Here is an 11,813-nt window from a genome sequence, read left to right on the forward strand (position 1 = left end):
TCCATTGGAATAAGGAATACCTGTTTTTAAGTACCTAACCTGGTTTGGGCACAGACTTGATTCATCCCATATCTGGGATGAATGCCTTAACCAGCAAACTCTGTTTGAAGAAAGAATCTCATCTGAACTCACCGAAGAAGTCATGTTCTTGACTGAGAAATTGCACAGGCCATACCAAAAAAATAAATTTCTGTGAAAAATAATGTCTCAACATTACATAAATCAATGTTAGTAAATAAATGTCAGGTGTAGAATGTTGTTATTAAGTTGTGGATTCAGTTAGAAAACAGATCTCCCAAGACAGCCTAGTGTCTTAGTTCTAGTTGTCTTGCTGTACTTGGGAATCTCAGATCCAGCTCTTTAAGGATTCATTTCTGTATCCATAGACAACTCCTTCATTTATAATGTGATGGTAGGCCAACCACTTCATTGTGACTAAAACAGAAAAAAAAAAAAAAAAAAAGGAAGAAAGAATTGAAAGGGCTCTTTAATGAGCAGTATGTAATTGGAGATCAACAAAACCAATTTAGTTTTCTTTCTTCTTTTCAAATAATACTTCTGCAATAATCTATACTGCTGTATAATACTAAATAGTGTGACTTTTCCTTTAATAATACTGTGTTCTTGGCTTTCAAAGGTTCCTGTACCAGATGTCATGATGCCTAATAGTATGCTATTGCCAGCAGCTGCTTCAGAGAAATCTGAACGTGATACACCTGCAACTATTACAGCAGAGGGATCTGGGAAATATTCAGGTATGCAAGAAATAGCCCAGACATTTAAAACTAGGTATGGACAATTTAGGAATAAACCGCTTGTTTCCTTCTGAGTAAAGTGAATCCTTTTTGGCTTGCATGTAACCACAGAGATTAAAACAGAAAGAAAAAAAAAAAAGAGAGAAAATTATCAAGGGGCCTGAATTTGGCTATCTGCACCCATACAAAGCTACTAGGATGTACGTGTATACGAGAATGGTTCCTTGTGCTAGAGGTAAAATTAATCACTCAGTAGTGCCTAACCTCTTTGAAGGTAAGACCCTCCTTGTTTATCCAACAAATAAGGCCCAGTCCTAAAACACAGTGGTACTTTCACCAGCTTCTTTGGGGAATGTTAGGCAAATAACCCTGACTCCATTTGCAGTAATAGGTTTCTTGTGCTCTTCTCCTGTACTCTTACCATACTCTGTGCTGGGAAGCTACTTTACTGTGTCTCACAGTATGCTCCTCCCTCTGTCCTCGGACCACTTTCCTCCTAGTCTATCTTTTTAATCACCTGTCCTAACTATTGTCCCCACTTCTACTCCCTCCGTCAATCTTACTGTTTAATGCTCACATTATACCAATAAACTCCTACCTTATGAAAAAGAGAAGTGCTGTGCTGGGCTGTGCTGCTATTGTCACTCTGATCATCATGTTTGCATTTTATTATTTCTATTAATACACAGCATACGTAGCCTCTCTTGATTTCCAGTGGAAAACAAGACACTAATATTATGTGCTATTCTCTTATACCTGCATAAAAGACACTTCACTTTCTTTAACTAGGTGAAAGTCCTGTGGATGAAAAAAGTTCTCCTGGGATGGATGAATCAAAAGCTGGAATGGAAATTAAGAACGAGGAACAGAAGCCACCTAAGGAATCTACTGAAACAGCAGATTGGAATAAGAGTAGCAGTAAAGATATAAAGACCACCGACTCAATGCCAGATCAGCTAAATGAACAGCAGAAGAAGCAACAGCTCTCTGTTTCTGACCGCCATGTCTATAAGTACCGTTGTAACCATTGTAGCTTGGCTTTTAAGACTATGCAGAAGCTTCAGATACATTCCCAATATCATGCTATTAGAGCAGCTACCATGTGTAGCCTATGCCAACGTAACTTCCGTACATTCCAGGCTTTAAAAAAACACTTGGAAGCAGGCCACCCGGAACTCAATGAAGCTGAACTTCAGCAGCTGTGCGCATCCTTACCTGTCAATGGTGAACTCTGGGCAGAAAGTGAAAATACGGGACAAGATGATCATGCACTTGAACAGGAAATAGAAAGAGATTATGAGATGGATCAGGAAGGAAAAGCAAGTCCTGTAGGAAGTGATAGTAGCTCTATTCCAGATGATATGGGCTCAGAACCAAAGCGGACCTTACCTTTTAGAAAAGGGCCAAATTTTACTATGGAAAAATTTCTAGATCCGTCTCGCCCATATAAATGTACAGTGTGTAAAGAGTCTTTCACCCAAAAGAACATTCTCTTGGTCCACTATAACTCAGTCTCCCATCTACATAAACTCAAAAAGGTTTTGCAGGAAGCATCAAGTCCTGTCCCTCAAGAAACAAACAGCAGCACTGACAACAAACCCTACAAGTGCAGCATTTGTAATGTTGCATATAGCCAAAGTTCTACATTGGAAATCCATATGAGATCTGTGCTTCATCAGACAAAGGCAAGGGCTGCAAAATTAGAACCAAGTGGTAATATAAGTAGCGGAAATAGTGTAGCAGGGAATGTTAATAGCCCCAGCCAAGGAATGCTAGATTCTATGAGCTTACCAGCAGTTAACAGCAAAGAAACACATTTAGATGCCAAAGAACTAAATAAAAAGCAGCCTTCTGAATTAATTTCTGCTCAGCCTACACATCACCCACCCCAGTCACCAGCACAACTTCAAATGCAACTACAGCATGAACTGCAACAGCAAGCTGCATTCTTTCAACCCCAATTTCTAAACCCAGCTTTTTTGCCTCACTTTCCAATGACACCAGAAACACTCTTACAATTTCAACAGCCTCAGTTCCTTTTCCCATTCTATATACCTGGGACAGAATTTAGCTTAAGCCCAGATCTGGGTTTGCCTGGTTCTGCCACATTCGGTATGCCTGGAATGGCTGGTATGACTGGATCACTGCTAGAAGATTTAAAGCAGCAGATTCAAAGTCAGCACCATGTTGGCCAAACACAGCTTCAGATACTGCAGCAACAAGCACAACAGTACCAATCTACTCAACCCCAACTTCAGTCTCAAAAACAGCAGCAGCAAAGCAACAAGATGATGAAAGCAGAGCAAAACAGCTTAGTAAGTACTGACTGCCAGTTGATAAAGGATATACCATCATATAAGGAATCCGAAGAGATTTCTGAGAAACAGGAGAAGCCAAAGCAAGATTTTACTAATGAGAATGAAGGACTAAAAGAAAACAAAGACATGAAGAAGCCAAAATCCTCAGAACCAGCCATCCCACCACCCAGAATAGCTTCTGGAGCAAGGGGGAATGCAGCCAAGGCTTTGTTGGAGAACTTTGGGTTTGAGTTAGTTATCCAATACAATGAGAACAGACAAAAGGTGCAGAAAAAAAGCAAGACTGGTGAAGGTGAAAATACGGACAAACTGGAATGTGGAACCTGCAGTAAGCTCTTTTCCAATATTCTTATTTTGAAGAGTCACCAAGAACATGTGCATGGACAATTTTTTCCATATGGAGCATTAGAAAAGTTTGCCAGGCAGTACAGGGAGGCATATGACAAGCTTTATCCAATTTCCCCATCTTCTCCAGAAACACCGCCACCACCACCACCTCCTCCACCACCACCACCTCCTCCTCCTCCAACTCCTTCTCAGCCTTCTTCAGCTGGGGCTGGAAAAATTCAAAACACAACTCCCACTCCTTTACAAGCTCCACCACCCACACCACCACCGCCACCTCCTCCACCACCACCACCTCCTCCACCACCACCACCACCATCAGCCCCACCTCAAGTCCAGCTTCCTGTTTCACTTGATCTCCCACTCTTCCCTCCAATTATGATGCAGCCAGTACAGCATCCTGCACTGCCTCCTCAGCTTGCCCTCCAGTTGCCACCAATGGATACTTTGTCTGCAGATCTTACCCAGCTTTGTCAGCAGCAGCTGGGCTTAGATCCCAATTTCCTGCGCCACTCTCAGTTCAAGCGCCCACGTACAAGAATTACAGATGACCAGCTAAAAATATTGCGGGCTTATTTTGATATAAACAATTCTCCAAGTGAAGAACAAATCCAGGAAATGGCTGAGAAGTCTGGTCTTTCACAGAAAGTTATCAAGCACTGGTTTCGTAATACACTGTTTAAAGAACGACAGAGAAATAAAGATTCTCCATATAACTTCAGCAACCCTCCCATAACAGTGTTGGAAGATATCAGAATAGATCCCCAACCTTCAACTGTAGAACCTTACAAGTCTGATGCATCTTTCAGCAAGAGATCATCTAGGACACGATTTACTGACTACCAGCTTCGTGTCCTCCAAGACTTCTTTGATACAAATGCTTATCCAAAGGATGATGAAATTGAACAACTTTCAACTGTTCTTAACCTACCTACTCGAGTTATTGTTGTATGGTTCCAAAATGCACGACAAAAAGCTCGCAAAAGTTACGAAAACCAAGCTGAAACTAAAGACAATGAGAAAAGGGAATTGACAAATGAGCGCTACATTCGAACTAGTAACATGCAATATCAGTGCAAAAAGTGCAGTGTAGTTTTTCCCAGGATCTTTGATTTGATTACACACCAGAAAAAGCAGTGTTATAAAGATGAAGATGATGATGCTCAAGATGAAAGCCAAACTGAAGATTCCATGGATGCCTCTGATCAAACAGTGTATAAGAACTGCACAGTTTCAGGCCAAAGTGAGTCATCAAAAAGTGTGGCAGTCACAGCAGCAAGCTCTGGCTCTGGTTCTAGTACTCCTTTGATTCCATCACCCAAACCAGAACCTGAGAAGTCTTCTCCTAAACCAGAGTCCATAGAAAAAACAAAACAAAACGAAACCGTCTCTAAGCAAACTGATACAACTTCCCAAAGCACCAAACCAGTACAGTCTGCTCCAGTAACCCCTTCTGATCCTCAGCCCTCAGCCTCTCAACCACAGCAACAAAAACCACCACAAATAGTAGGGAGACCTCCTTCTGCATCACAAACTGCACCTGTTCCATCCAGTCCTTTACCAATTTCAATGACTCCTCTACAGAACAGTCTACCTCCTCAGTTATTACAGTACCAATGTGATCAGTGTACAGTTGCCTTTCCAACTCTAGAACTTTGGCAAGAGCACCAGCACATGCATTTCCTAGCAGCCCAAAACCAATTTCTTCACTCACAGTTTTTAGAAAGACCAATGGATATGCCCTATATGATATTTGACCCCAATAATCCTTTGATGACTGGACAGTTACTTAATAGTTCTCTCGCTCAGATGCCACCACAGACTGGTTCATCACACACGACACACCCTGCTACAGTTTCTGGTTCCATGAAACGAAAATTGGATGATAAGGAAGACAATAACGGTAGTGAAAAAGAGGGAGGAAACAGTGGAGAAGATCAACATCGTGATAAACGTTTAAGAACTACAATTACTCCAGAGCAGCTAGAAATACTTTATGAAAAGTACTTATTAGATTCCAACCCCACCAGAAAGATGTTAGATCACATTGCGCGTGAAGTGGGACTTAAAAAGAGAGTTGTACAAGTCTGGTTTCAGAATACAAGAGCCCGAGAACGAAAGGGACAATTCCGTGCAGTTGGTCCAGCCCAGTCCCATAAAAGATGTCCTTTTTGTCGAGCTCTGTTTAAAGCAAAATCAGCTTTAGAAAGTCATATTCGCTCTCGACATTGGAATGAAGGGAAACAGGCAGGCTATAGTTTGCCTCCAAGTCCTTTGATATCAACTGAAGATGGAGGAGAAAGTCCCCAAAAGTACATATTTTTCGATTACCCATCATTGTCATTAGCAAAAACTGAATTATCAAGTGAAAATGAATTAGCCTCCACTGTATCAACCCCCGTTAGCAAAACTGCAGAGATGTCACCGAAGAATCTCTTAAGTCCTTCTTCTTTTAAAGCAGAGTCAAGTGAGGATATAGAAAATTTGAATGCCCCTCCTACTGACTCTGGATATGATCAAAACAAGACTGACTTTGATGAGACTTCGTCAATTAATACAGCAATTAGTGATGCCACGACAGGAGATGAGGGGAACAATGAAATGGAAAGTACGACTGGCAGTTCAGGGGATGCAAAGCCTGCATCACCTCCCAAAGAACAAAAAACACTTGCAAATGATACTCTAACAAAAGCTGCAACTACACCTACAAATGAGAATACTGATGATAAATTTCTCTTTTCCCTAACAAGCCCCTCAATACATTTCAGTGACAAGGATGGTGATCATGACCAAAGTTATTACATTACTGATGACCCCGATGATAATGCTGACCGCAGTGAAACTTCAAGCATAGCTGATCCAAGTTCACCTAACCCATTTGGAGCTAGCAATCCCTTTAAATCCAAAAACAGTGATCGGCCAGGCCACAAACGTTTCCGAACACAAATGAGTAACCTCCAGCTTAAAGTTCTCAAGGCTTGCTTTAGTGACTACCGGACTCCTACAATGCAAGAATGTGAAATGCTAGGGAATGAGATTGGTCTGCCCAAACGTGTGGTCCAAGTCTGGTTTCAGAATGCACGGGCTAAAGAAAAGAAATTCAAAATTAACATAGGGAAGCCATTCATGATAAATCAGACTGGGCCTGATGGAACAAAGCCCGAATGCTCTCTATGTGGTGTGAAATACTCTGCACGTTTGTCCATAAGAGATCACATATTTTCCAAACAACATATTACAAAAGTGAGAGAAACTGTGGGAAGTCAGCTAGATCGGGAGAAAGATTATTTAGCTCCTACAACAGTTAGACAGCTGATGGCACAGCAAGAATTGGATCGCATAAAGAAGGCTACCGATGTGCTAGGATTAACAGTACAGCAACCAGGCATGATGGACAGCAGTTCTCTTCATGGTATCAGTTTGCCAGCAGCATATCCAGGACTCCCTGGCCTTCCTCCTGTTCTTCTGCCTGGAATGAATGGTCCATCCTCCTTACCTGGATTTCCACAAAGTTCAAACAGTAAGTCTATAAGGGGATGATTTTCTTGTTTAATTAATTTGATCAACTTGCCTAGTCACCATCCCCTTCTAAAACAGCATATTATGCATTCATATCACTGTATGACAGAACGCTGGAACAGATTGCCCATAGAGGTTGTGGAGTCTCCTTCCTTGGAGAGCTTCAAAAGCCACCTGGACATGGTCTTGGGCAACCTGCTAAATGTTTCCCTGCTTGAGCAGGGAGTTTGGAGCAGATGACTTCCAGAGGTCCCTTTCACTTTAACCATTCTGTGATCCTGCAATTCTATGATACTTATGAGGCTTGTGTGAGTAGATAAAAAATACTGCAATAAGGTGTACTCACTGCAATTCTGAATTGTTGCTGCAGCCTGGACGATATCTCTTTTTTCCCTAAACAGAAAAATATAATTTTAATTGAAATCTAATCAACAGAAATGTTTTTGGTCTATATTAGGCTTCTGTAACATCACTAGTGTAATAATAGCAATGTTACAGGGTATTTTTTTTTCTGAATGATGTTGATGTAGGCAAAACATGGATTAGAATTTTGTCTGTAAATTTTTTTGTGTGCAAACATTTAAAATAATGTCTGATGAAGTGCAGAATAGTTATTCCCATACTACTGGATCATCAGGCATTTGGTCCACACCTTAAGTCAGTTCAATCTGTTTTTTAACTGACAATAAATACTAACAACAACAAAAAAAATGTTGGCTAAGACCCTCTACAGTATTTCTGAATAATTGACTGATAGGATAAGTTTTCGATTACTAATGGCAGTTTCATTGTTATCCATATTCCAGGGGTATCCAAATATCTCTTAAACCTAATTGGTAAAATTATTGCAGACATGCAACATTACACTCGGACTTGTGCTTTTAAACTGAACACATAACTGTTTTGCTGAGGTTGAATCTGTTTTTTGCTCAAATTGGAAAACACTTCTTGAATTTTCTGCAGAATGTTTTGTTTAGTCCCCAAAAATGAAGCTTTGTGTGTGTGTGTCTGATAGTCTCCAATTTTGCAGAGTTCACTCTCAGTACATCCTTGCAGACTGAAGGTCTCCCATTTATCCTCTAATTTTACATGTATCAAATACATGCACACCAGGGGCAGGGAGTTGGTTGAGATACTTCACTTCACTTTATGCAGTAATTCCATTTGCTGTTGGTCTCTAAATTTTTATTTTTTTATTTATTTATTTTTGGCAGGTAAGGTACAGGATTAATCACTAGTATTGTTAGGCAAACTAAGACTTAAGCAATGTCTTCTCTGCTCTGCAGCTCTGGTTTGATTGATGATGATGATGTTATTGTTTCCCTAAGTGGTGGTCAAAGCATCTTGCTTTTTTCTTCATTGGATCAGAATGACTTTCCTTCCACAATGGAGTCTCTGGCTGACTGCCCTCTGGCTTTTGTCAAACACTTATTGGCACAGAGAGTGCATATAAAGGAAATATAAAGTTGTTGTATTTCCTTCTTAATGGCATACAGTGTCCAGGTCCAAAAATGGCTGGTCATTGTTCATTAAAATTATAGGTACAGTTTCTCCATATAACTTTGCTAATAGATTTGGTTAGTTTGACCTTCAGGTAAAATAGGCTCCAGAAAACTCAGACTTGGGCTATACCAGTAAAATAATTTGCTTGGGAACATATCGTTCTAGTCTCTAAAACAGGAAGTCCACATTCAAAGTGACACCTGGGAATGGCTGAAAACCCATGGTAGCCTCTTAGTTGTTCCCAGGCATTGTTTTGGAGGATGTTAGTTGGTGTCGGCCAGAACTGTGCCAATGTCCTTTCTCACTGTTTACCTTTAAAAATAACCGAGTTCAGTTTTTAGGAAATGTTCTCTGGTACTGTTCAACTTACTAGCATCAATTCAGCCTCAGAATCTAAGTTTTGCTGTTAATAGTATAAAAACAGAATTACAGGTAAACAGGCCAACTGTTCCACAGTAACTTACTATTTATATTTTCTAATTTCCACAAATTAGCTCTTCTCTAAGATAAACTTAAATCATTAGGAGCATAGCATACACAGTGCTCTGACAATTGAGATGGATTTTTGGCCCCTTTCATCTTGCATCTTAAGGTTAATTAGCCCATCGTGGGCAAAAGCCCACTGTGTAAAACAGCTGGTAGAGTCTTGTTTTTTTCCCTTCTGCCAAATGCTAAATAGCCCCCGCATCCCCCTTTCGTTCCTTGGCAAATACTTACATTCATAAATCTCCATTCCCTAATGATATGAAATGGAGCAGTTATAGTGAATGGAAATAATAGATTATTTTAATCATTCATTATATATATTAAAAGAAAAATTAAAAAAGTAATTTACTCAGATTTTCTCCAGTATGTGCTCAACACCAGTATTTCCTGCACCTAATTAGCCCATTTCTATTTTCTTATATACACTGCTTTGGTTGATAATTCAGATTCATATTTTATGCTAAGTGTTTAAGAATGATTTTTTTGGAAGCAGGCTCCCAAGCAAGCTTTTCTTTGGATACGGTTCTTCTAGCAGTGTATATATTCTCAGTCAGTCAGTTCTGCATCATTCTTTACATGAAGGATTTTCTGAAGCTAACTCCATGATGACTATCCTATACTTCAATTATACTTCTTGTGAATTCTTCTGCAGCTGTGCCATTTCTTCTCTTTTGGCCCCAATTCTGAAAATGCACTTCAGAAGAAATCTCACTAGGACCTCTTATCTTCAAATATTTACCTGTTCTCATTGATGTTTACAGGGTTGGTATTTCCTGTTGTAAAACACATCTATTCTGTCCTACATGCTTGTTTAAAGGACAAATTTCAGAATTAGTACAATACTCACTTTTAAAGAAAATATCTGCTGTTTGCTAAGACAGGGAACTTCTGAAATTACAGTAATAAGCATCAAAATTAAAATTCTCTTTTGTGCTTCTCTTTATTCATGCTAGACAGAGAACTGAGACTTTTTAGTTTCACTTATGTTATGAGGGATTTCACTTGAATCCAACATTGCTCTTTATAAGTTTCCAAAAAGGAGTAAAAACAACTAACTTTTGCAAAATACTATTATTTTCTAAATAAAATATTTGTTTTTTACAACAGGTTTGAAATGGAACAATAGTGCTAAATCACACGAGGGAAATATTTATACTATGTTTCATTTTATGTCCTTTATATGTTGCTCAGACTGAACTTCTATTTGCAAAGTTTATTACACTCATCAAAATAAGATTAATTTCTCCATTTCTGACTGAAAGGACCCATTAACTTTAAATTCAGTTATTTGGTTCTGAAACAAGTGCTTTGCAATGTCAGAGTTATCACAATAACTCTAGAACTCCGATTCTAGAATGACGTATCCGAGTATATTCTCACCTGTGAGATACATTTCTGTAGGTAACATAATTATATCATCTTGTGGGCATCAAATACTGAGTGAGTTCTCAATGGCATTGCTTTGTTTGCTCAGCATAACTCCTAATATGGAGTTATTGGTGGAATTGTAATACATACAGAATACATACACAATTTTATTTCTGGTTTGTCTTTGTTCTTCAAGTACCTTATTGTTTTCTAGATGACTGTAGATAGAAGAGTTCACCTCCTTTTTTTTTAAAGCTGTTCTTGAAATTCACATTCTTTTTTCTTATTAGCTTTTCTTCTTAGCTTAGTGTTTTTGCCTGTGATGCCTTGCAGAAAACTAGTGCTTCATCTTGCCTCTAGCTATTAATAGTGGTTCTATGAACCTTTTAATGTCATCATCGTTACCATAGTTTTTTTGCATATCACTTAAACCTGGGCTGCTTGAAGATTCACAGCAGCTTTTTCCAAGAATGCACACATCACTGGGTAATATGTACTTAGTGGTTTTGAAAATCTTATCAAGAGGGAAATTTGATTCAACAGCAATTACTTTCCTTGTTATTAGGTCACTAAATTCTGTTCTCTGTTTGCTTTTTGCCCATTGGTAGCAGTTTCATTTCTATATTTTTAGTCCTCTGATTCCTCTAAGAGAAAGAGAAATCTCTCCTTTTTTTGGAGTCACTTAAAAGAGTTTAGGAAGATTGGAATGTTTCTTCATGATTAGTGAATTTTCTATTTTACATCTCTCATGACTGAAAATGGAGTATTTCTTTCATCACATTTTGTTCATTTAGTTTTTATACCCTCAGCTCCACCTTTAACTTTCAATATAATAGGTGGATTTCACTCTTCTAGAGCAGCTTGTCTGGATATTTAAATGCATTCTAAGCTTTCAATTAAATTCCAAAGAATATCTGAAAAATGTAATAGATCTTGGCTGCCATGGTCATCATCAATGTGAGCAGAATGAAGACAACATGATGGGTAAGGCTTGAAGAGATTAAGAATAGAAAGAAATCACAAAAAATTGTAAGTAGCCGACAGTCCAAAAATCATGACAAGTCTGGGGCAGCAGTTCATACTGACTGCATCATTCATGACTTTTCCATCTATAGTATTTATCATCTGAAACATTTTCGACAGACTTCATACTCCATTGCCTGTTCCTGTTGAAAGCATAGGGGAAAACAATAGCATCTTCCACGTCACTATGCAGTAACTGTGACAATTACCCACTTCTTAATTATAACTGCTGTGACTTTTTTCACTGTACTATCTAATCCATGTTCATGATGCTTTTTAACTCCTTAGTGTTCCCCTACCATTAAATAGGAGTAATGACACAGTGACAAACATTAAATGGCCTCTTTTTAAATCTGATAACTATTCCCTTTGAATCCTAATTGCTTTATTCCTAAGTAATGCTAAGCACCTGGATATTGATGATTTAAGCATCATTCTTGTTCACTCCATTAGTGCTTCCTAGTAGCTAATACTCATCTAACCTCCATTACAGATA

At 38.9% G+C, this 11,813-nt stretch overlaps 1 protein-coding gene across 5 annotated transcripts in view; it reads left to right on the forward strand.

The window, feature by feature from the left end:
* Positions 1-11,813, forward strand: part of ZFHX4 (zinc finger homeobox 4) — a 151,483-nt gene that overhangs the window by 134,165 nt on the left and 5,505 nt on the right. For all 5 annotated transcript variants that reach the window (XM_068672130.1, XM_068672133.1, XM_068672135.1 and 2 more), the window contains 2 exons: positions 638-755; positions 1,545-6,938. In XM_068672130.1, the coding sequence (XP_068528231.1) occupies positions 638-755; positions 1,545-6,938 (5,512 nt within the window). The remainder of the gene's footprint in view (positions 1-637; positions 756-1,544; positions 6,939-11,813) is intronic.

The sequence above is a fragment of the Anas acuta genome, chromosome 2 (genome assembly GCF_963932015.1).
Source record: "Anas acuta chromosome 2, bAnaAcu1.1, whole genome shotgun sequence".
In the NCBI taxonomy this organism is placed as follows: domain Eukaryota; kingdom Metazoa; phylum Chordata; class Aves; order Anseriformes; family Anatidae; genus Anas; species Anas acuta.